The sequence below is a fragment of the Ovis aries genome, chromosome 2 (genome assembly GCF_016772045.2).
Source record: "Ovis aries strain OAR_USU_Benz2616 breed Rambouillet chromosome 2, ARS-UI_Ramb_v3.0, whole genome shotgun sequence".
NCBI classification, from domain to species: Eukaryota; Metazoa; Chordata; class Mammalia; order Artiodactyla; family Bovidae; genus Ovis; species Ovis aries.
The window spans coordinates 84269281-84296260 of NC_056055.1; the positions used below are offsets into that span (position 1 = coordinate 84269281).

Sequence of the window (26980 nt, forward strand, 5' to 3'; positions counted from 1 at the left end):
AAAGGAGTACGTCAAGGCTGTATATGGTCACCCTGCTTATTTAACTTATATGCAGAGTACATCATGAGAAATGCTGGACTGGAAGAAGCACAAGCTGGAATCAAGATTGCCAGGAGAAATATCAATAACCTCAGATATGCAGATGACACCACCCTTATGGCAGAAAGCGAAGAGGAGCTACAAAGCCTCTTGATGAAAGTGAAAGAGGAGAGTGAAAAAGTTGGCTTAAAGCTCAACATTCAGAAAACGAAGATCATGGCATCTGGTCCCATCACTTCATGGGAAATAGATGGGGAAACAGTGGAAACAGTGTCAGACTTTATTTTTTTGGGGCTCCCAAATCACTGCAGATGGTGACTGCAGCCATGAAATTAAAAGACGCTTACTCCTTGGAAGAAAGTTATGACCAACCTAGACAGTATATTCAAAAGCAGAGACATTACTTTGTTGACTAAGGTCCATCTAGTCAAGGCTATGGTTTTTCCTGTGGTCACGTATGGATGTGAGAGTTGGGCTGTGTAGAAGGCTGAGTGCTGAAGAATTGATGTTTTTGAACTGTAGTGTTGGAGAAGACTCTTGAGAGTCCCTTAGACTGCAAGGAGATCCAACCAGTCCATTCTGAAGGAGATCAACCCTGGGATTTCTTTGGAAGGAATGATGCTAAAGCTGAAGCTCCAGTACTTTGGCCACCTCATGCGAAGAGTTGACTCATTGGAAAAGACTCTGATGCTGGGAGGGATTGGGGGCAGGAGGAGAGGGGAACGACCCAGGATGAGATGGCTGGATGGCATCACGGACTCGATGGACATGAGTCTGAGTGAATTCTGGGAGTTGGTGATGGACAGGGAGGCCTGACGTGCTGTGATTCTTGGGGTCGCAAAGTGTCGGACACGACTGAGCGACTGAACTGAACTGAACTGAGGGTTATAATGATTTCTATTCCTTTCCAAGGCAAACCATTCAATATCACAGTAATCCAAGTCTACGCCCCAACCAGTAACTCTGAAGAAGCTGAAGTTGAACAGTTCTATGAAGACCTACAAGACCTTTTAGAACTAACATGCAAAAAAGATGTGCCTTTCATTATAGGGGACTGGAATGCAAAAGTAGAAAGTCAAGAAACACCTGGGGTAACAGACAAATTTGGCCTTGGAATACAGAATGAAGCAGGGCAAAGGCTAAGCGAGTTTTGCCAAGAGAATGCACTGGTCATAGCAAACACCCTCTTCTAACAACACAAGAGAAGACTTTACACATGGACATCACCAGATGGTCAACACTGAAATCAGATTGATTATATTCTTTGCAGCCAAAGATGGAGAAGCTCTATACAGTCAGCAAAAATAAGACCGGGAGCTGACTGTGGCTCAGATCATGAACTCCTAATTGCCAAATTCAGACTTAAATTGAAGAAAGTAGGGAAAACCACTAGACCATTCAGGTATGACCTAAATCAAATCCCTTAGGTTATACAGTGGAAGTGAGAAATAGATTTAAGGGCCTAGATCTGATAGATAGGGTGCCTGATGACCTATGGATGGAGGTTCGTGACATTGTACAGGAGACAGAGATCAAGACCATCCCCATGGAAAAGAAATGGAAAAAAGCAAAATGGCTCTCTGGGGAGGCCTTACAAATAGCTGTGAAAAGAAGAGAAGCAAAAACAAAGGAGAAAAGGAAAGATATAAGCATCTGAATGCAGAATTCCAAAGAAAAGCAAGAGAGATAAGAAAGCCTTCCTCAGCAATCAGTGCAAAGAAATAGATGCAAACAACAGAATGGGAAAGACTAGAGATTTCTTCAAGAAAATTAGAGATACCAAGGGAACATTTCATGCAAAGATGGGCTCAATAAAGGACAGAAATGGTATGGACCTAACAGAAGCAGAAGATAATAAGAGGTGGCAAGAATATATGGAAGAACTGTACAAAAAGGATCTTCACGACCCAGATAACCATGATGGAGTGATGACTCATCTAGAGTCAGACATCCTGGAATGTGAAGTCAAGTGGGCCCTAGAAAGCATCACTACGAACAAAGCTAGTGGAGGTGATGGAATTCCAGTTGAGCTATTTCAAACCCTGGAAGATGACGCTGTGAAAGTGCTGTACTCAATATGCCAGCAAATTTGGAAAACTCAGCAGTGGGCACAGGACTGGAAAAGGTCAATCTTCATTCCAATCCCAAAGAAAGGCAATGCCAAAGAATTCTCAAACTACCACACAATTGCACTCATCTCTCACGCTAGTAAGTTCAGTTCAGTTCAGCGCTCAGTTGTGTCCAACTCTTTGCAACCCCATGAATCACAGCACACCAGGCCTCCGTGTCCATCACCAACTCCTGGAGTTCACTCAGACTCCTGTCCATCGAGTCAGTGATGCCATCCAGCCATCTCATCCTCTGTCGTCCCCTTCTCCTCCTGCCCCCAATCCCTCCTAGCATCAGAGTCTTTTCCACTGAGTCAACTCTTTGTGTGAGGTGGCCAAAGTACTGGAGTTGCAGCTTTACCATCATTCCTTCCAAAGAAATCCCAGGGCTGATCTCCTTCAGAATGGATTGATTGGATGTCCTTGCAGTCCAAGGGACTCTCAAGAGTCTTCTGCAACACCACAGTTCAAAAGCATCAATTCTTTGGCGCTCAGCTTTCTTCACAGTCCAACTCTCACATCCATACATGACCGCAGGAAAAACCATAGCCTTGACTAGACAGACCTTTGTTGGCAAAGTAATGTCTTTGCTTTTGAATATGCTATCTAGGTTGGTCATGAATTTTCTTCCAAGGAGTAAGCATCTTTTAATTTCATGGCTGCAGTCACCATCTGCAGTGATTCTGGAGCCCCCCAAAATAAAGTCTGACACTGTTTCCACTGTCTCCCCATCTATTTCCCATGCAGTGATGGGACTGGATGCCATGATATTTGTTTCCTGAATGTTGAGCTTTAAGCCAACTTTGTCCACTTTCATTTTCATCAAGAGGCTTTTTGGTTCCTCTTCGCTTTCTGCCATGAGGGTGGTATCATCTGCATAACTGAGGTTATTGATATTTCTCCTGGCAATCTTGATTCCAGCTTGTGCTTCTTCCAGACCAGCGTTTCTCATGATGTACTCTGCATATAAGTTAAATAAGCAGGGTGACAATATACAGCCTTGATGTACTCCTTTCCCTATTTGGAACCAGTCTGTTGTTCCATGTCCAGTTCTAACTGTTGCTTCCTGACCTGCATAGAGGTTTCTCAAGAGGCAGGTTAGGTGGTCTGGTATTCCCATCTCTTTCAGAATTTCCCACTGTTTATTGTGATCCACACAGTCAAAGGCTTTGGCATAGTCAATAAAGCAGAAATAGATGTAGTAAAGTAATGCTGGTAAAGTAATGCTCAAAATTCTCCAAGCCAGGTTTCAGCAATACGTGAACCATGAACTTCCAGATGTTCAAGCTGGTTTTAGTAAGGCAGAGGAACCAGAGATCAGATTGCCAACATCCGCTGAATTATGGGAAAAGCAACAGAGTTCCAGAAAAACATCTATTTCTGCTTTATTTACTATGCCAAAGCCTTTGAATGTGTGGATCACAGTAAACTGTGGAAAATTCTGAAAGAGATGGGAATACCAGACCACCTGACCTCATTTTGAGAAGCCTCTATGCAGGTCAGGAAGCAACAGCTAGAACTGGACATGGAACAACAGACTGGTTCCAAATAGGGAAAGGAGTACGTCAAGGCTGTATATTGTCAACCTGCTTATTTAACTTATACCCAGAGTACATCATGAGAAACACTGGGCTCGAAGAAGCACAAGCTGGAATCAAGATTGCTGGGAAAAATATCAATAACCTCAGATATGCAGATGACACCACCCTCATGGCAGAAAGTGAAGAGGAACTAAAAAGCCTCTTGATGAAAGTGAAAGTGGAGAGTGAAAAAGTTGACTTAAAGCTCAACATTCAGAAAATGAAGATCATGGCATCTGGTCCCATTACTTCATGGGAAATAGATGGGGAAACAGTGGAAACAATGTCAGACTTAATTTTGGGGGCTCCAGAATCACTGCAGTTGGTGATTGCAGCCATGAAGTTAAAAGATACTTACTCCTTGGAGGAAAAGTTACGACCAACCTAGAGAGTATATTCAAAAGCAGAGGCATTACTTTGCCAACAAAGGTCTGTCTAGTCAAGGCCATGGTTTTTCCAGTGGTCATGTATGGATGTGAAAGTTGGACTGTGAAGAAGGCTTAGCGCCAAAGAATTGATTCTTTTGATCTGTGATGTTGGAGTAGACTGTTGCGATCCCTTGGACTGCAAGGAGACCCAACCAGTCCTTTCTAAAGGAGAGCACTCCTGGGTGTTCATTGGAAGGACTGATGCGAAAGCTGAAACTCCAATACTTTGGCCACCTCATGCGAAGAGTTGACTCATTGGAAAAGACTGTGATGCTGGGAGGGATTGGGGGCAGGAGGAGAAGGGGACGACAGAGGATGAGATGGCTAGATGGCATCACTGACTTGATGGGCATGAGTTTGTGTGAACTCCGGGATTTGGTGATGGACAGGGAGGCTTGGCGTGCTGCGATTCATGGGGTCACAATAAGTCGGACATGACTGAGCGACTGAACTGAACTGAGGGCTAGTTCTCTGGTAGTCCAGAGTCTTGGAGTTAGTGTTCCCACTCCAAAGGCTCAGGGCTTGATCTCTGGTCAGGAATGAAGATTCCATAAGTGTTTTGTTACAGCATTAAGTGAGATTAAAACAAATATTCATAAACCAAAGACGAACCCAGACAAATGGCAGTACAAAATCTGGCAAATAATAATTTAAAGAATGAAATATACACATAAATATATATACCCATGAGCAAAGTCAAAACAGTCCAACAGAAATAAAGTACGATAGATTGACCCAGTAAACAAAGGAAACTAAAAATTATATCTACCTGAACCAAAGTAACTGAATCACAAACTGGAAGACAAAACTAAAGCATGATTCCAATTTGGGAATAACGCTGTGAAAATAATATTAACAAATATATTGAGAGGAAAGAAAGAAAGAAAAGAAAGATAGAAAGAACAGATATACAAAGTTTAATAGAGGTAGTTGAAGAAGGTTTATATACATCAAATTTTAACTACAAGGGCAGAAGAACAAGGGGAAAAGCAAAGGAATAAATGTAGTAAAAATAATAGGTTTAAAAATTAAAATTAAAAAAAGAGAAAAGAAAGAGAAAAAAGGAAACTCCCCAGAACCCAACGTAGAGGCAGGGTTTATAAGAGTAATAAAAATGTGACTGAGAGAAAAATGAAAAAAAGGCTCAGAAGTTAATTAAATTTCATAGTGCCATTAAAATCGACAGCTACAACAGAGGGGGATAAAAAGGAGAAAAAAGAAAAATCCTAAAGAATCTACAGAACAAGTCAAAACGTAAGAATAATAAATGTTTTTCTTGAGTCACTGCTGTCAGAGTCCTTTCCCTCGCTGGGAGTCACAGTCCACCTCACCTCCCTAGGATGTCCTCCAAAACTGTGCTGTTCTCTGGACCTGTTGTGGGGGCAGCTCAAATTCTAATCTGGTCCTATTCCTATATTTTCTTGCCTCCAATATCCACAGCTATCAGAACTAGTGCGTTTTCTTTTGTGGGAGCTCTCAATGACCTTTTATATATTCCATAGACACACAGTCTGCCCAGTTGATCGTGTGGATTTAATCTGCAGCTTATACAGCTGGTGGAAAGGTTTTGAGTCTTCTCCCTTAGTCGCACTGCCCCTGGGTTTCAATTGTGGTTTTATTTCCACCTCTGCCTGTGGGTCGTCCACTGGGGTTTGCTCCTGAGGCTGCCCTGGAGGACTTGGGTTTGCCCCTGGTGGGGGGGCAGGTGTGGAGGTGGTGCAGCTTCCTGGGTCTCAGGGGTTCTGGCAGCACCAGGTACTCAGGGGAATTGGAGGCTAGAGCAGCAGGAAATGCAGTGCTCTAGAAGGGTATGGCAGCCAGTATTGGCCGATATGCTGCAGTATTCTTGCCTGGAGAACCCGCCTCCCTGACAGAGAAGCCTGATAGTCCATAGAGTTGCAAAGAGTCGGACACTACCGAAGTTACCCTGTGTGCATAGACACAAGACTTGTTTTGTCTGTGGCAGCTCTACCCCAGTGAGAATTGAGCAGTATGGTGGCGCAGCTGCTTGGCTTGTGGGGACCTTGGCGGCACCAAGTGTGCAGGGATACAGACTGCCTCTGCCGTAGGAGTTATGGCCCTATCAGAGTCTTTTTTCAAGCCTCTTGTAGCTGGCAATCAGAAGGCCTCTTGACCGGTCTTTCTCCGTAGCTCCGCTCATTCAGGCCCTTAGAGGGCTCCCTTGCCTGGGATCTTTCTCTGTTGTTCAGTGTGTCAGGCACATAGAGGGCCCCCCCCGGCTGGGGTCCTACTCTATAGTTCAGTGCCTCAGGTGTTTGATGGGCCAGTCTCTCTATTGTTCAGCTGTCAGTGCTGGCGTGTGGGGAGAGAGAGGCTATGGTGATGGCTCCACCCCCTACACGTGACTCAGCAGTATCACCTTGCTTCCATGGCTGACCAGCTTTCCTCCACAGGCATTTCCCACCACAGTCTCCTCCCTCACATCCCCTCGGTCTGTCTCTCTGCAGTCAACAGCAGCCCACCCTGAGATTGCGCCATAATCCCTAAACTCCAGCTCCCAGCTGTTGCACCTTCCAGGGGATCTACATCTCTGTATGTACGGCTGTGGCAAGGACTGTCTGATTCTCATTCCATTTAGGCTGCCACACATCAGCTATTTCACTCTCAGCCTTAGATGTTTCTTCTCTGACTCAGACAGTTGCCCCAGTGTGGGGATCCAACCCCTGCTTCAGTTCCCCCACCCTCTGAGGGCAGGTCCAGTCCTATTAACACTCCTGATTTTCCCCCTAGTTCCTTCATCCTACCGAGTTTTGCGTGTGTCTATATATTCTTTTCTGCTGGTCAGGTACTCCTCTCTGCTCTCAGCTGGTGTTCTGCATGCACTTTTATGTCTGAAGGTGTATCCTGATGTATCCGTGGAGAGAGATGTACTCCACATCCATCTACTCTTCCACCCTCTTGTTCTCCCCTATACAAATGCTTTTTGAATGTGTATTATGGGCCAGAAACTGTACTAGCCTTTGGGGAAACAAACAGACGCACAAATAACAATCACAACAACATATGTGTATATATCTCATTGTTTCTTTCTTCAAGATGAAAGTGAAAAGTGAAAATGAAGCCGCTCAGTCGTGTCCGACTCTTTGCAACCCCATGGACTATAGCCCACCAGGCTTCTCCATCCATGGAATTTTCCAAGCAAGAGTACTGGAGTGGGTTGCCATAGAGATGGTATAATTCCAGTATACTATGGTAAATATGTACCCAATAGATGCAGTTCCACATCCATTTAGATAGGTATTCATCTATGAAGAATACTTAGAAAACCCAAGGGTTGGCTGGAAATTTCTTGGAAGAAAATTAAAGCTTGCATGGGGCTTTGAAGTGTGAGGAAAGATGAGAAGGGCATTTCAGCAGAGAGAGTAGAATGTGCAGGTGCATGGAAGCATGAATGGCCAGATGGCCTCAGTGCAGCATTAAGTGCAAGGAGAGTGCAGGAGATGAGGCTGAATGAGACACGTGGCAGCCAGGTAATGGAAGAACTTTTTTTTTTTTTTGTCATTTTTAAGACACTTGGATCTTTATTGTGGAGCAGGGAGACAATTAAGGTTTGAGATAAGGAGTAATGTGGTCAGATTTCCTTACTAAAGTGGGGCTTTGGGAGGCACCTTTGCAGGCCATAAATAGTGAATAGTGAAGTTGGTAATGAAATCATGAAGAACATGAGTTTGTAGGCTAGATGAGTACTGGTGAAGATTTGAGACTAGATAGTGACGATGAGTGGTGTCAGAAGAAAGGATATGAAGCCTATTTAGTGAAAATGGGAAGGTGAAAGGCAGGGAAGGGTGGTTCCCAAGATGGACAGTATGATTAATGTTGGAAAACAAAAAGAGGAACAGGCTTTTTTTGCGCCCCCCCCTTTTTTGTTAGCGAAGAAAAGGGAGACGATGAGTTTTGTTTTGGAAATACTGAGTTTAAGGTATCATGGAGTGAGTGATCAGCAGGATATGAGAGTCTAGACCTCAGGGGAAAAGTCAGAGCTAAAGATAAAGGTTTGAGATTGATTAACATAAATCTTCTGGCAAATAAAGAAGGTGGTATAGCAATTGACAGGAGAAACAAGACATTATGGATAAATGGGAAGGCTAGGACATACATTTTGAGAGATTAATTATGCCACTGGAATTTGAAGTCTTTGAGGAATGGAGTTCTGTCTCCTTAATTTTTATATGCTCAGCATCTGTCATAGTGCTTGATATCCAGTAGGCACTTGATGAAGGTTTGTTGCATGAGTCAAACTTTTTTACCATTGCCCAGTCTCTAAACACAACTAAAACTACGTCCAGATTCCAGTGGAAGTCTTGCTGATGTTGTCTTCATTTTTTGTTTATTAATTATTTTTAAATTTTACTTTATTTAGTTTGACTGTGCTGGATCTCAGTTGTGGCACAAGGAATCTAGTTCCCCGACCAAGGATGGAACCTGGGTTCCCTGCATTGGGAGCATAGAGTCTTAATTTTTGGACCACCAGGGAAGTCCCGTGTCTTCATTTTTTGATTGCTGAAAACAGCATGTGTATTTACTTTGCATAATCAAGATCTAGAGGAGAAAGCCTAGATTCAATGATAAAAATGTCTCTAGGAAAGAGAGATACACTGGCAACAAATTTTATAGGTAGCAACTAATTTGATTCCTATGAAATGGAAAGATGATAACTTCTATTGTTAGGAAAAATTTTAGAGTAGAATTGAGTCAAAGAGAATGTAACAGGTGAGGATTCTGAGTGGCCACATCTTTGCATGTGATTCTTACCTTAAAAATGTGAATGAGAATATTTGGTAATACATAGTTAACTTTGCTTTTTAATTTTTAGATCATTTATGTGGAATACAAAGACCATAGAGTAATTTTTAATTAATAAAGCTGACAATTATTTTAAAGTTGAAACATGATCATATGCCTCTAATAACCCAGTTTTAAGTGACTTATTAATGACTCTCTAAATGTTACTTATGATACTTATGATCTTTGAACCTGTTTCCATTTTCGGTTTCTTGATCCTGATTCTGAAGATCAGCTGTGCAAGACATACAGGTGTTAGCACAGCTGGCTTGCTGATGGCAGCTCTGTCCATATAGCTGTCTTGTGTGTCATCATTCATGTTGTTCAGTGTCATTCTGACCTAGTCAAGCTAAAAATGGTACTTCAGCTCAAGAGGGATTTAAAAACCTTGACAAACTAAAGATAAGAGACCACGGAATGTCGTGTCCATGTGCTTACCAGCTTTTAGCTTAAGCACATCTAAATAACTAATTTAGTGTGTATCTGTCTTTACCCTTTGGAATAGTTTGCCCTAGGGAAGAAAATATCTCTGTGTGGAGAACTCAACAATTCATAAATACATCTTTCTGTACTCAAGTATGCGTTTTCTGTTTGTTTAAATAGATCAAGGTCACAGTAATCTATCTGCAAGGAGCAGTCTGTGGTATATAACCTACGCCTCAGATTTATCATCCTGCCTAGTGCCTTTATACGATGTCTGTGATTATATCATCCTATTTTCCAGGTTGATAATTTGATTTGAGGGTTCAGTTTTTCAGATCCTTAATTGGGATGTAGCCCAGCTTGATAATTTGATTCAAGAGATCAGTTTTCTAGTTCCATAATTGGGATGGAACAATAATGTATGGGGTGGTTGTGGTCGTGGTAGATTTTGGCTTTTTTTTTTCTGGTGACAGCAGAGAGAGTTCTGGCTCTGCTCTGGAGTTGGAGGTTAGATTAAATAACCTGCAGCAAAAGCAGGCTGGTTTCTCACTTTCTTCTTTTCAAAGGAGGGGTTTCTGCGCTTGCTGCAGTGCCAACAGAGTGCCTGCTTCTGCTGCTTAGGCCAGGGTCTCCATCCCGTGGGAAAGGAGCACAGCAGGAGCTGCTGCACATACCTTGGGACCCTGTAGTCTGGGGATCTTCCAAGTGAGATTACGGCCATTGTATAAGGAAGATTGCTCACAGGTACCTGTCTCTCAGTATGGTAATTGTGTGTGTGTTGAAGGGTCAGGGAGAAAATACATGAATGAATGAAAAATGCGCATAGGTCCAATGAAACTACTGAGGAAAATCAGGTTGTTTCAATAACAATCTTCATTGCTGACCACAAAACTACTTTTATGACACACATTTTTGCTAAGCCTGCCAGACAAGGGACAAAGAGAAGGAAAAATAAAATGGTGTTGACTTTTAGGTAGGGAAATGGAAGGAGTAACAGGATCTTGAGCAATTTGCTCATCTGTTAACTGTCATTGTAGATACTCAGAGGCACTGTTATGTGTTGCTAGGAGCACTGGACACAATTTCCTCATATTAGGGATGGCAGTAGCTCTTTCACAAGGTGGATGGCAGAATGAAGTGTGATAGTGTGGAGAGTACTTTGAAAAGTATGAAGTACTTTGAAAAGTATGAAGTACTTTTGGAAGTGCTAGCAGTATTGTTACTAATAAGAACAGTACTACACTCTATCCATTTCATGAACTAACTAAAGAAAAGGCAAAAGAGGGAAATATCCATTTAGTTATCACTGTCTAACTTATGAATGCCATTTCTGCTGTGATGATATGCTTTAATCCCTGCTTCTGTCACTGGACACATATCATGTTTTTTGGTTATCCTCGCTTCCCTACTACCTCGTAGAATTTGTGAGTTTGGAATGACGTTCATATTTGATCACATGCTCACTGAGAACCTCCATGTGTATAGGGTCTTTCTGTTGCTAGTGTTATTGCAGAGCATATGGTCCATACTGGTGAATTCCCTTCTCTCTCTCTTTACAAAAGATCTCCATGAAATGAAAAGACACTTGGAAGGAAAGTCATGACCAACCTAGGTAGCATATTCAAAAGCAGAGACATTACTTTGCCAACAAAGGTCCGTCTAGTCAAGGCTATGGTTTTTCCAGTGGTCATGTATGGATGTGAGAGTTGGATTGTGAAGAAAGCTGAGCGCCGAAGAACTGATGCTTTTGAACTGTGGTGTTGGAGAAGACTCTTGAGAGTCCCTTGGACTGCAAGGAGAGCCAACCAGTCCATTCTAAAGGAGATCAGTCCTGGGTGTTCTTTGGAAGGACTGATGCTGAAGCTGAAACTCCAATACTTTGGCCACCTCATGCAAAGAGTTGACTCATTGGAAAAAATTCTGATGCTGGGAGGGATTGGGGGCAGGAGCAAAAGGGGATGACAGAGGATGAGATGGCTGGATGGCATCACCAACTCGATGGACATGAGTGTGAGTGAACTCCGGGAGTTGGTGATGGACAGGGAGGCCTGGCGTGCTGCAATTCATGGGGTTGCAAAGAGTCGGACACGACTAAGAGACTGAACTGAACTGAACTGACGCCTGTGCTACTTGTTTAACCAAATTTTCTGTAGTTTAGTTATTAGAGTGGTGATCACTTGTGCCAGGAAAGTTAGACCCAGTCAAGTTATCTATCAGACTATGTAAAACTTGAAAAAAGAAGCCAGAAAGTATCTATGAGATTGCGTCCTATATGTTAGTGGTATAAGGTTTACTCACTAGAAATTGTTCATACATTCTCTGGTGAGATGTGGTCACTAAAAAAATTTTTATAGATGGTGAAAAATGTAGTCTTTCTTGCTATGTCTCTGAGGCAGGGGAATGGCCAACATTTTCTGTAGAGGGCCAGATAGTAAATATTTTAGGCTTTGTGGACCATATGGTTTCTGTCTCAACTATTCAACTCTGTCCTCTTAGCTGGAAAGCCCCCAAAGACAATAGCTAAGTGAGTGGGTGTGGCTGTGTTCCAATAAAACTTTATTTACAGTAACAGGCGGTGGTCTGGATTCGGTCCTTGAGCTGTAGTATGCCAACTGCACTCTGCTCTCTAGGGCATAAGATGAAAAAGAATACAGAGGCTGCTCTGGTGTATATGGTGAAAAATAGGATAAAGAGAGAAGGGAAAGTGATGAGGAATCAATGGAAGTGAAAGGAAGTACAGGAGAGGAGGTAGGAAAAAGGAAGGTGGGGAATAGAGGCATAGTAAACTCCCACAGGATGATAAGGGTGGGAGTTGCGGGAAATATTGTTGAGATCTGTATATGACGGGAATCTCCCTGGTAAGGTTTATTTTGAAGTATCGGAGGCTTTAATGGATTGGAACAAATGAAATTTCAGGCAGGCCTGATTATCATTTACTTTTCCCAGGCATTCAAGATTCAGACATTGTATACATCTTCTTACATGTGTTCTAAAGTGTATCTGAGTTTTTCATCAACAACCCTTACTGCTTTTTCCTGGGTATTCTATTGGTAAAAACACAACTAGTATCATATTTCATGAATTTTAAAAAATAGCTGGAACATTGGGTGCCAAAGTCTTTATAGTTGTGTGTGATAAAAGATGCAGGTTCTTATTTTAGGAATTGAATGTTTTTCTAAAAATGACTAGTTTAATTTTATAGTGGATGTATCTAGCAGAAATAGTTTTTTGAGTGTTAGCAGGAGTACAGAAAATTAGGAAAGATTGGCTTGAGAGAAAAGGTTAATCAGAGGAATAGAAACAGTATAGGATAGAGCTTAAGAATTACTTAAATCTGGAACTAAATTGTTGCAATAAAATAAATATTTCTTAACGGTGTTTTGAACTTGTTAAGTTTCATTTATTTTGTGTTATTTGCCTCTGTTTCTCTTGTTTCTTATGGCACATCTATGAGAAATATCTGCTTTCTGAAAGTAGGTAACAAGAAAGGGAGAAAGTAAACTGCATTTTCTAAAAATCAAAATTTTAGTATGGAGTAATATGGGTATGGTTTCCTTTAGTCTTTGTGAAAATATTATAAAATTATACAGTTTTTATAGGAAGTTAGAAAAATGTATACAATTTTGCAATTGAGATTTATACTGTGAAGTTCTTCGAAAAACTTATGTTAAAATGAAGTGTTAGTCATTTTAAAGTAGAAAAATATTATATATATGTTATTCATATCTAGAAATAAACCAGAGTAAAAAGAATATAGAATCTAATTATAGGATGAATAATGATATACTGTAGCAGAATTAAAGGCTGGCTTTTGAAATTATGATTTCCAATTAATTTTAAATTTGAAATTATAATTTAATCCATGGACAGGTGATGGTTGTTTTAATCCTAATTCACACTAAAATCTTTATTTTAAAAGGTGAACCTAATTTTCCTAGTAGGATGAGAAACAGTTTTATTGTTTTAATATTGTTACTTCAAAAAATTTTTTTGACAGTAAAGAAATTTACTTTAAATTCTCATTTTTGAAGGGACCATTTTGTATCCAGCGGGCAGTATTTCCTAAAGAAACCCTGCCTCTGTCTTTTCTGCTCGTAGTCACTTTGTTCTCAGCCTGCATATTCTGTTTTTCTCGTGAACAAATTTAGTGCGGTAAGGTGAAAGTCTTTTTCCTTACTGTTCTGTGCTGAACTGTTCCTTGTTTATCCTTATTCAGACTTGCCTTTTGCATTCTTTCTGAGCCATTCCCCTCTCTCCTTTAGTTTTGCTGTTCATTGCAGTCTTTCTCTCCTGCTCTTTGCTGCACTGTTAGCTTTTCACTAGCCCTAGTGTCACTGTTTTATATTCTTTCAACATGATGCATTCACTCCCTTTATCTATTAAAATAAAAGAATTCCTGGTCAATCCTTTATCAAGACTTAAAAAAAACTTTTTCTTGAAATACTTGGTGAACATTTTAGTGTGCCTATTTTCAAAGTTTTGATTTAATATAAAAGTGGGAAAAAAACCTCGCATATTTTAGTAGAAATATTTGTGAGTTTATTTCTGTTATATATCATGGGCACTGTCTCTTTGTGGCACTGCCAACGTTCAACAGATAATTTATAATTAAATGAGAGTATTAACACATGCATGCTATTCAAATAATGTTGTAATTGTGATGCCCATCGTTAAGTTTAGCAAAACAACTGCATTTTGATTTTTTTCCCTATCGCATACAAATACGAAGAGTTACTTCGTTTGGCAAATTAAATAATGTTGTAGTGAAAATGTTAATTTGACAATAAATCACAGTTTTAAATGCCAGATGCCCCTGCTTAATGTTGTTCAGAAAGTTTATTTAGAGGATATACAATGTGGCTTACTGTTCCTGTATGTCAAGCTTCACAGATAAAGTATGATGCCTGATATTAATCGGGTTAAAGGACCTCCAGTGCCTGGAGTGTGTTGTGGATTGTACCTAGGTTGCTCATAGCCGCCCCCCCTCCCCCTGCCCTCCCACCCTTTGCCCATATTAGCAATCTGCTTTTGTACTTTGACATCCAGGATTTCCCTAGTGAATTTTGTCACAGAAAAAAGAGAATCATCAATATCGCAGTTAAACTTGACTTTCAAAGCTAATAGTATCTCATTTGGGGGCTCAAATTTAATAAATTTTCTTTGATTCTGGGTGAGTTTTTAAACATCAAACAATGAATTGGCCAGGGTGCAGTAAAATATTTAGATCTATTGACTGTTGTTCAGAAGGGTAGAAGGCAAAACACTAGTGGTTTGATGTTGATAAATTCTCAGTACCTTAATCCACATTAATGTTTTCTTTTATCTGAGTGCAGATTGGTGACAAAAAAAAAAAAAAAAAAAAGAGCAAGAGAAGGTGTCCATGCATATAGAATATAAAACCTAAAGCAAAGGCATTTGTAAAATGTGATTTATTTTGTTAAGTGAGTTAAAAGCATTTTCATCCTAACTGAAGACTAGAAAGTGTTTGTTACAGATAAATATGCATTCTGTATTGGGGCTCTGGTATGAATATTGTACTCACAATATTATACAAATTGCATTATAGTGTATGTTTTACAGCATATACTTTGACATGCAGTTATTGGCAGAAATTCTTCAGCTCAACTTAAGACGATAAGGATGTTTATAGCCTGGATTAGCACAAACTATGAAAGATGTCGTCATGTGTTTGTGTATGTTTGCTGATTTAAGGAAACCTTATGTTGTATGATAGTTCATTCATAAAGTAAGAAATAATTCAAACAGTTTTACAAGCTACCCAAGTGGAATAGAAAAATGAAGGTGAGGGGTCCTATCATTTATTATTACCAAGGTATATACGAAGTTGCTAAGATAAAACTAGAGATATAAATACAGGTATTTCAACAATGATGATTCTCCCCATTCTTGACCTTTACTACCTCGTAAAAACTCATTTTGTCCTGTGACTTTAAGCTAGTTGTATACTATTTATCAAAGACACAATGTCAAAGAGATAAAATTTTAAAACCTGTTCAGGCATAAGAAAAGTTAGGAAATATGCTTACATATGAAAACTCTTATCATTAAACTATGTGATTAAAGATGAGAGCCTACTGATCTTAAAATTAAACTGTGGAATTTTTGAGGCTTTTACGAAATTTGGAAATTAAAAATGAAAATACTTGTTTCTAAACATGTTCTTTTATTCATATTATATAGTGAGTATTTCTCATTTGTCCAGAAGGTGGCAGTGTAATATCAACTGCATGTGATGCAGAGACTAGCTTGCGAATTGGTATTTTTCCCATATCAGATCTGTGATGTGTTTGTATTGTTACCTTTCTGAACACTTCAAGTATAGTACAAACACTACTGATTTTATCCATTATCTTATTTAGAAGTCATATGACCAAGTTGGTTTATATGTATTTAATCATTAAGATTCACATTTAATAAGAGTAAAGAGGGCAAACAAACCTCTTGCTAGTGTATTTTTAAGTCTCCTTGTGTTGAACATATTTGTTTTTATCCTAGAGTACATACTGAACTTGTCTTGTCGCAGACTAGTGCCTAATAACTATCTTGTTTAATATATACCCATTAATACTGGTTAAATTACATATGTTATTAAGAGAGTGTGAATAAGTAAGAGATTGCTATTTATTTTTGATTCGTGTGGGCTTGTTTTTCCTTGTTTCCTTTTTCTTTTGAGGGTGGAACAGTGAAAAAATAATTCGAAACCTCTTGATCAGAAGAGCTCCAGCGACTCTTCTTCCCTCTGCTCATTTCAAGCAGGAGGATGCTTTTTCTTCTTAACATTCTCCCCCAGCACTCTGAATTAGAGATTTATTTGCAACGAAAAATCAATTAGTCCTAAATTTATTCATGGATTTCAGGTCTAGCGATCAATGCAAGTCCACTCAGTGGGCTCAAGGGGACCCAGTTCATCCCAGTTAATGTGTCTGAAGGGGAATTACCATTGATGCTATTTTTTTCCCTTTAGGTCAGAGATCAGATCTCGCTGTCACGGACTGCGGCAAGTAGGAATGACTTCACCCTGCAGCTACCCAGACTGCACCTGGAGACCTTTGCAATGGAGGGGCTCAAGGGCGGGCCAGAGGTTGTAGCGTGCCAGGTTAGAGTCTAAATAACATTGTTTGCTACTGACACATGTAGAAAAATAAATTGCACTTACTGGGGAGAATGGAAGAAGCCTCAAAGTCTTGTGACTAACTTAAAGGAGATGCAAATAATTTGTCCTCATTTTTCTTCTGTCATGTAACACTATGTTTCACAAGTAATTGTATTTTTTTCTTTAGAGCCTAGAACTAGCCCCTTAAATAATCCAGAAAAGTATTTTTTACCAAGGAAAAAATATATGTTTCATAGCTCAGTACAGTATTAAAAGAACATTCTTTCTGGGCAGCAGACGAAAATAAGACACTAAGCTGTTATCTCTTCAAGCTTGTCTGAATTTGTAGCTCTAACTCTTTTAAAATAAATCACTTTAGATAAAATTATCAGGAGAGATATTTGACATTTTTCAATGTTAATTGCAAAATATATCCAATATTCTTAGGTGGTAATTTCAACAAATCTAGAACCTAGCTCTTCTTTGCATGAAGAGTATTTTATACTTTAATGATTAGTTTTAATAAACATTGTAATTAATATGTGCCAAAGGAGTTATTTCATTTATAAAACTCAAAGCACAAAATCATAAATAACTTTAAACTTAATAAAAATATTTATTTTCAAAAACATATTTATTTTCAGAAGCTGCAGCTAGCCTTCTGTTCTAGATTACTGTTAGGTTATTGTGATTTTTTTTTTTCCTTATGCTTAAAAATATTTTTGAATCAGACAAAACAAAATTTAGTATGTATTTTATTCTCTCTTTATTTTTTTTATTTTCTCTTTAATGTCCAATTTCTTTATTACAAAAATCTATCAAAGTTACATAAACTGTAGGGAGCCCGATAATTCCAAAAGAGGTTGTCCTTGTTCAATAAAACCCTAAAGTTTTCAGTGTATTTAAGAGAAATATCTTTTAAAACTCTGTCTGTGCTTCACATTTTGAGGTTTAAGATGAACTTTTTCATTCTTCAAGTTTATGACCCTGTGAAATTTTAACTTTGCACAAAATTAATGTCAGTACAAGTGGGGCTATGTTAATTTTTTTCTAACTAAATGCTCCATACCTTAATTAAGTTTGTTATTAGTACTCAAATTAATACTCAACAAAGAAAAAATACTTGCTTCTTTCATTAGATTGTCCACATATTATAGTAAAATATATGTAATTATACAGCAAAGCATAAGACACTCATTTTTAGTTATAGACTAGCATACTGTGCTATTATCTAGTTCAAGATTAAGATGTACATTTAAAATTTGATTATATGTGAGTACAGTATGATTTGATGTTTTTCTAGTGGTTGTAAAATAATCCTTTATTTGGTTATCTTAGTTTGGAATCTCCCAGGGCTTAGTACTTGTCATAATTCACAAATAAATACTTCTCCCAAACTCTAGATTTTGATGATTTGGAAAGAGACTGATTCCTAGGAATGCCATTTTTTAAGGCAAAACATGAACTTTATAGAGTCCTGACATCTGTGAATAGCAAGAAGGAAACGTATAAGCTTGTATTTTAAACTACTATCTTTCCCAAGTTCTAATAAAAATAGTTCTGTGGGTTGCCGTATACCTAAACACTTGAGTAATTTTTATATTGGTGTGCTGTAATATGCGTTATAGTATAGTAATATATGTTTTGGTTTAGTATGCAGAGAAGAGCACATGATTTGGGCCATAATCGTTTTTCAGGCACTCAGGCGTGCATGCCCATTTGTGCAGGCATGCAGTTAGTGATATGGAGTACTTTGAGGAGAAAGGCACTGTAATAGTTGAAGACCTTAATTATACTAATTATAACTGCCATTTTAGTGAGCACTTACTATGTAGCTAGTATCATGCTTAGCTCTATAAATAAGTGATCTCAACTAATTCTTACAATGGGCCTGTCAAGCAGACAGCATTATTTTCGTTTTACAATTGACAAACAACAAATATAGCAGGTAACTCTCCTCAGATCAACAGCAAGTAAATGGCAGGGCCTAGAGTTTGGGTTTAAGTTTAGGTATATTTGACTGAAAAGCCTGAACTGGTAAAATCTGACAGTAAAAATCAAGACATGCGTGTTAAATGGTAGGCATAAAGCCTTTGAAATCTGTGGTGGAGTTTTTCTTCCACTTATAAAGTATACATTATGCCTCTGTGTATGAGGTAGGTCATAGTTTATGGTGTATTATAGACACATTTACAGATAAAAAATGTTGCTTCCATTTGATAGGCTAATATTATGGAACTCAACTTTTCACCTTTGCAGTATATGTATGTATGTGTGTATATATATATGTATGTATGTATATGTATAGACTTATGCTAAGTATGCAACATATTTAGGAATTCACTATTTGTTTAACTTTGTAATCTGTACTGGTGAGGTGGACTGTTCAAAGTGTGCCTCACCTTTGATTATGACAAGGAGAGGCCCACTATGCAGGATGTGGTAGTGTCTGAATTATTTGGCCAACATATTTAACCATCATTTAGAGCAGTAGGAGATGATGTTTTCCTAGACAGCCACTGTCTGTTGTTTCCAAAGGGGAAGATTATACCTTTCTTATAGGTATAATCCTGGATGGAGGGAAGACCAGTGAGCACAACTGAAGGCTGAGGGGATGAATGGATTACCTTATCTCTCTGAACCCAGAAAAGTGTGTAACTGATATACTCCTACAGGAAATAATTCAGTTTGGCTGGTCTCTGAGATGTGCTAGCTTTTAGCCTCAGTGTCCTTATCTGCAACAAAGTGTAAATGCTAACAGTTTCTCAGGCTTGTACTGAGTTTGTATGAGGCAGTGCATGTGAAGTGGGGAGCACAGTGCCCAGCGCAAAGGCAGCTGACAAGCAGGGTGGCTCTTGTTATTGCACACCTACATACTGCAGTATGAGGCACCTTGTAAAGATGACATCAGCAATAGTAGTATAGCTTGATTTTATTACTTTTGGGGGGTGTGGGTTTTTTTTTTGTTTGGTGTGTGTTTTGTTTTTTCAAGAAATGGTGGTTGTTGTTCAGTTGCTAAATCGTGTCTGATTCTTTACATCCCCATGGACTGCAGCATGCCAGGCTTCCCTGTCCTTCACTATCTCCTGGAATTTGTTCAAACTCATGTCCATTGAGTTGGTGAAGCCACCCAATGATTTCATCCTGTTAACTCCTTCTCCTCCTGCCCTCAATCTTTCCTAGCATCAGGTCTTTTCCAGTGAGTTGGCTCTTTGCATCAGGTGGCCAAAGTATTGGAACGTCAGCATCAGTCCTTCCAATGAATATTCAGGGTTGATATCCTTTAGGATTGACTGGTTTGATCTCCTTGATGTCCAAGGGACTCTCAAGAGTCTTCTCCAGCACCACTTAGGATCTTTTCTTTGTATCTTTCCATTTGGTTCTTTCATTCTTTCTTGTTTCTTCAAAGCTTTTAGTTTTGGTCAAGATCAACTTTAGCTCTCTATTTACTTTTCCTTGTTACTTGATGTTCCAGTGAGGCCAAGTTGCCAATGAACCCCTGTCTAAGATCCTATGGCAAGTTTAGAACTGTTATTCCTTGGCTTTTATCTCCTTAATAGCAGCATATTAGTCTACTAGGATACTGAACAAAAAATAAAACACCTAGATTAGACAAGTTAACTTTAGCTGAAAAACCCAGTACAGTGTGAATGCAGAGGACTTTGTAAGAAAAGATATTCTGCCCTTAATTTATTAAGATAATACCTATTACTCATTGTCTTATACTTTGAATTCTGTTTTTTCAACGACTGTATGATGCTTTTCATATCTGGAAAATATTAGCAGACATCCAGTAAGTGTCTGTGCCTCCATTCCCATTCAGCGATAACCAACACAGAACAATATCAATGTTAATATTATTGATATTATTGCATGCTTATTCCATACCAGTTACTGTGCTGAATAAACACCCTACATTTGCTTTCTCATTTAATCCTTGCAACAATCCTATAAATAATAGGTACTCTGCTTTTATCCATTTTCCAAAAGAATAAACTGAAATTTATTAAGATGAAAATTGTTAAAGGTCACATATCCAGTGAGTAGGGTCACTGGCCTGTTCATTCTTTCAATCATGCCTTTCTGCCTTCTGTGCACCGTGGCATAGTGTTGTGTGTATATGTGTGTGTGTATTTTAAGATAGCTGAGAGGGAAAAAAATAAAGGGTAGGGTCTGCCTGTAAAATATAGTTTCTTTTGTGAGAAGATCATGGCAAAAATAGAATCCAAAAGAGGTTAATGGGAAATGTTACTTAAATTGTGTATTTCAGCCTCTTCAAGTTTCAAACTCAGTGTAATGATTGAATGGGTTAATCTGTTGAAGTGCTTAGAATAGTAACATGGTAAGCACTCACTGTTTATTAGCTTTCCACCAACGTGAAAGCTTCATGAGGCCAAGAACTTGATTTTGTTCACAGTCACACCATCAGAGCTCAGAACCCTGCCTCACACAGAGGAGGCTCCAGTGCACGAATACTTGATTTCAGGCACTAGACAAGTTGACTCAGGAAGCTGCTGTGCCTAAGTTGTGCATGCCTTTAAGAAACTTGGGATCATTTTTTTAAACTTCTAAACCCACTTCATTTAAAAGGAAAAGTCCCCTGAACCATCTCATAAAAGTGTGTAAGGCTTAGTGCACAATAACTATACCTCTGGAAATATAGTATATTTTATAAATATATGTTTATAAACACTTCATTAGAAAGGCTTCATTGTGAAACCATTTATTTATGAAGATTTTAAACAACAGAGTCTTCACCATAAATCCATTAATCCTTTAATCACCCATAACCTACTGTATTATTATGAAGTCCGTCCTTGGTATGGTTGTTTGTTATGTGTTATACCCACAACTTTTGGGATACTGTGGTTTCTTTACATTCAACTTACTTTCCAGGCATAGAAATTTCTTCCAGCTATTTTGTTGTATTTATAAAGTTAAATCATAAAAGAGCATCTTGAAAGGATTTTTTTTTTTTAATGTAGAGAAGAAAGAAAGAAATATCTGTACCTAAGTACTAAACTGTCAGGGAATAAAAATATCAAGAATCAGCCACTCTTAATAATTTTTTACATGTGTTCCCCATTATACTGCTTGATGCAACAACCTTCTAATTATACAAGAATCATGTTCATTTGGGCACAACTAGAAATTAAAGAAATGTTAGAGAATTTTGATTGGAAGCTTGTATTATTTAGATATTTTCTTCAACTTATTCCATCTCCATAAATGAATTTTCAGATATCTGATTATTTTTTAAAACATGAAAATCAGCCATTTTGAATGAAAATCTCACTAAATATCTATAATGCTATGTAAAATTCCCCAATTGTCCCTAAAAGACTAAATGACTTCTATTAGTTCTTTAGTTTTTTTCTTTTTTAAGTATAGTTCTTTAGTTTCTGATTCTAAAAGAAAATTTTACCTTCTTTATATAATTTAGGACTTCCGGGCTTTTCAGATGTCAGTCCTCCCTGGGTCGCACTGTCTCAGAGAGTTGTCAGGGTTTAGTCTAAGAGTCTCCATGGTGAAGTAAAGAGAATACATTTTGTGACAGCTGTTTGTCTCACAGATATTCTTTTTCACTTATTTTTGAGTCCATGACTGTGCTTTGAATGTTTGACATTATTGGAAATCTGACCTTTTTGTACCAAAGTATCAAAAAGATTTGAGGATTATCTCAACTTGTTATCAGTGAGTGTGTGGTTCTCTTTAAATTCTAAAAATTAAAATATCTTTTAAATTTAAAAACAATATGATTTTAGATTTCGGTTGTATCATCAAAGAGAATGTTGAAACTCTATCTTCTTCAAAGGATGGCGAGTTCTTCCGAGGGAGGAGCTATTTGTTAGGGGAAAACAATTAGCTGGAAAAATCATATAGTTCATCTGAGAACAAATGTATTTTGATGGGGAAAAAGCCATCCTTGGTCTCATTTAGAGCTTGACAGCTGTCATCTCCAATTCCACAGAATATAAACTGTGTCAATGAGGAATCTAAACATCCTGGATTTGAGGCCTAACTCAAAGATGAATATAAGAATCAGTGAATTTATTTTTCATGTTGACACCAGGAAGAATAAATGGCACTTTCTGACGTAATGTTGTCAGAGAAAATATTTTTGTTATTTGCTAGTGCAAGTTTTAGAATTCTATTCTTGAGATTTGAGAGTGCACAAGCAGACATTAAGTTTCTTCAAAACTTGCTGTGAGGGATGCTAAATGAAGCAAAATATGAAGAGAAGGAAGATGCTAACGTGTACAGAAGGACCGATTTTAGGGTCTGTTGCTAAGTGGGGTGAAAGTGAAAATGAAAGTGTTAGTCACTCAGTAGTGTCTGATTCTTTGTGACCCCATGGACTCTAGCCCACCAGGCTCTTCTGTCCGTGGAATTCTCCAGGCAAGAGTACTGGAGTGGGTTGCCATTCCCTTCTCCAGGGGATCTTTCCGACCCAGGGATTGAGCCTGGGTCTCCCACGTTGCAGGCAGATGCTTTACTGACTGAGCCACAGGGAAGACGAGGTATAACAGTGGTTAAATAATTAAATAACAGCATTTAAACGTGGATTTATCCTCACTGTGAATTGTGCCTTGTCCTGAATCTGTATCTTCTCCTAAGGTTACGGTACATTTTAGTTTTTGTTGACCAGGAAGACTGCTGGAAACAGCCTCACACGTCAGTCATCTGTTGTTAGAACAGATCAGGTGTCATCACCTAAGTACCCTCACCCTCCCTGACTCCCTTCCTCCTTCCTTCCCTTCCTCACCCTCTGTGATGTGCACTTTTATTTCCCCTCTTTATTTTGGTGGTGGTGCTGGAGGGGATAGGGGATACATCAGTGAGAATTTTAGGGCAGAATCTTGAGAGTAAAAATGTGAAATTATGGGTTTTGGTTCAGATATTTTGCCAGGTGTTATATGCTACCATTGTTTTCTTAGTCCCTGTATTTTATTTTAAAGGACTTGCTGTTTTTAAAAAAGTATTTTTCTTTGTAGTTAAAACATAATCTTGGGGATCAAATGATAACTAACATTTCTTTAAAAAATAAATATCTGTTAAGACTAGGAGTACTAAAAAGTTTTTTTTTTTTTAATAGGTAGCTGATGGGATATTTTACATCTTGTATCATAGATTTTATTTTGGGTTGGTGGTGATCTGAAATGAGGGGTTTTCTTTCCTCCTGTTGGGACTTTAATCTCTTTGCCTTTGGAAAATCACAGGATAACATGAGGGCAAGGAAATATGTCTGTATAAAGCTTCTGCTACACAGAATGTTATATTGAGGAATCTTGTGACTAACTCCTTGATTCAGCTGAAAATATTCATGAATTATTCCCTCTGGATATGACCTGGTATCAGCAATCTGAGCTAAGTAAAATCTGATAGGAATTATTTAAAATGAAGTCTTTTTTCCTATTTTTTGGGGGTATCATTTCTTCCTTTTTTACTAGGGAGAATAATTTGGAAGAAAGTAAAATCATAGCCAAGTGACTATCACAAAAGGTTGAAGAGGTTATACAACTTTATCTAAAAATAATAGAATTAGCCCCAGAACAGATGGAATCCTTTCCCCATAGACATAAATTACCCAGGTAGCAGGAATCCTCATTATTTTATCTAATCATTGTCTTTTTCTCATGGAAAACACGTTGTCTTTTCTTGTGAGGGATGAACATGAGTTATCATCCTTGTGGTACTAAGAGTGCTGCTGGAGCTCTCTGCTAATATCACCGTCTGTGAGCTTCCAGCCCTTACTTCTTCTGGTACATCAGCTTGTCCCCTGTAACATGGAGATGATGATACTTGCCCTACTGCATCTTGGGGCAGTTGTGAGGATCCCATGACATGGATGAAAGTACTTTGGAAATTAAACAGCACTAATAGGTAGTTTTTAAATTGTTTTCCTTTAAATATTTGCCTTATAAACTTTCCTTGATCAGGTGTAAACTCACTTATTTTCCATCTCAGGTTGAGATTTTTGCCCTTCTAAAAGACAAGCAAGTAAATCAGATGATGAGGAGGTTAGCAACTGTGAATCTGTGCAATTTTCTATATGTCATTGAGCTTGCTGGAAATATCATGCTGATCAGAATGGCAATTTGGAAGAGATAGAATAATGCTGTGTGCTGGGGAAAGAGGCAAGCAATGTAGTATTGGAGAAAGTCTATGTGGAAAGTCAGAATGCCTGGATTGAAGTCCTGGCTCTGTAATTTAACCGTCTTGGCAGATCACTCAATGGCCCCGAGCCCCCTATTTCCTCATCTTTAAATGGAGATGGTGAAGCCTGTCTTGCTTTCACTTACAGAGTTGTGGGGAGATCAGATGGGATAATGTACATGTGAGGGTGCTTTTATATTGTAAAATGTGAAATTAATATAAGCTATATTAGACTGAACTGCAAATAGGCCTGGGTTTCAGGAAAAGTAACCTAAGTACATTAAGGGAATGTTTTAGTGTTTTGACTCTTGGAGACTTTTGACTGATGACATGTTTGATACAGGTTTCATGTTAGTAGAAACATGCGATAGAAAGAATAAAATGTTCGACAACTCTCGTGTTTCCTTACAGGTCAGTATAAAGCCATGGGCTGACACTTTGGTGAATGCCCACCATACACTTCTGAGTAATTATTCTACAGAGTAGTTTAAGCATTACTACTGTTTTCACATGTTATTTTAAAATATTCTTTTAACTCATCTTCTTGCCTTTATTTATGCCATTTAATTTATTTTTTGAACATCAGATTCCAACTCTGAGATGTTAACATTATTTTGCCTGAATGTGAAATGTTTCAGACACACCAGATAAAATCAAAAACACAAACCATATGAAAGTAAAGAGCTTTTTTTTGTTGTTGCAATTTTCAGTTCCAGGTAGCCCAAAGCAGAAAAGCTGCTGAATGATATGAACAGCATTTCTTTGCCATTAACATTAAGAGGCAAAAGCTAAATCCCAAACTTGACTCTCTCTCTATTTTTTTTTTTTCATTTTTGAAGTCTTATTTGAGTATAACCCTACTCGATAATACCTTTTAACGCTCATTATTGCGAGACTGAAGCCTGTGCACACTTGAACTCTCAAATGCTACAACAGAATTGCTATTCATTGCAGCTACTTGGACAAAAAAGACAACAAAAAACAGTGTTTGATGGACTGTCTAGGTGAAGACCTGGGAAAGGAAGGGTTATCTACAAATTGAGTGAGTTTATTATGGCTTAGTGATTTGCTGATTGATTTCATTTGCTGTCAGTTAAGGCTCTCTTACTGTCAGTTTTCTTTGCATAATGCCTTGAAATGAAGACCGATGAAGTTCTTCAGATTGATGCCGCTTATATAAACTGACCCTGATTTGCCCTATTCTGCGTGACAAGTTAAGTGACAGCAGTTAGAGGAAAATCCAGCAATGAATATGCAACTTACCGATTAAGGGAAATTCAGGAAATCATTCAGTCTAAAACTAGGTACAAAATAATTTCTTGTAATAATTCCACAGATGCCTTGAGTTTCATTAAACAGACTATTATTACTCTCAAGAGTGTATCTGGGGGGGGTGGTTTGTGTGCATGTTGATAGAGACAGATAGGGAGAGGGACAGAAAGAGACAGAGGACTGAATTAAAAAAGAGAACTAAAAGTGACCCTAAAACTTTTTATATGAAGTAAATCTTCCTCTCCCCAGTTAAACTTGAAATTGTCAGAATCATGGTTTAAAAAATAGCTTATTTGAGGTTGTATAATGCTATGTATTAGGTAACCAATGAAACATAGGGTCATTTTGAAGCTTTAAATGCTTTTCAATTTCAGAGCTTTCTAGTAAAGTGCTGGTAGCTTTTCTTTTTCTTTCAATGGCCAAAGTTTCATAGTGTTGATTAAAGAGATGTGGAACTTTTATGGGAAAGACTAGCTTAAGAAGTAACTCACTGAGAAAAACATGGAACGCTAGCATCTTAATATCTGTTCCAAGTGAGAGCTGTTTCACTCATAGCCTAAGGGAGATTTCCCCTGTGGAGTGTGTGACATTGCTTCCATATTACAGAGCACTATTTTGTTTGGAGTATATTTTATGATGCATATTAATCAAAATGAACCTGAGCTGGTATAGTTTCCTTAGGATCAAAAGGGCAGCATAGAAAATAGCACCAAAGTGAAGAAAGCACCAGGGTTCTGTTCTGGTGGTAGGAAGTTCAGCAAAGTGACATATCACAAACCTAAGTGATATCTGTGATGTGTTTAAAAGAGACAATCCGTGTTTGCCAACAAGGCTTTAAAAAGTCCTCAAACCTTGGATCTTTGATTGAATGGTTATCTGGTAGAATGATTTACCCACAACATTGAAAATTTAGAAGCAGCAGCCCTATGTCTTTAATCCTTCTAAAACTGAGAAGGAAATCATGATTAAATTAAAACATGCTGCTTAACTTTGTATATTTATTAAGTTATGTCATGGGACAAAATAGGAAAAAAAAAGTCTTAAAAAATACTTATT

General features: G+C 38.3%; 1 protein-coding gene across 13 annotated transcripts in view; it reads left to right on the forward strand.

The window, feature by feature from the left end:
* Positions 1 to 26980, forward strand: part of CCDC171 (coiled-coil domain containing 171) — a 352484-nt gene that overhangs the window by 239882 nt on the left and 85622 nt on the right. For all 13 annotated transcript variants that reach the window (XM_004004388.6, XM_060409497.1, XM_042243466.2 and 10 more), the window contains one exon: positions 16367 to 16498. In XM_004004388.6, the coding sequence (XP_004004437.1) occupies positions 16367 to 16498 (132 nt within the window). The remainder of the gene's footprint in view (positions 1 to 16366; positions 16499 to 26980) is intronic.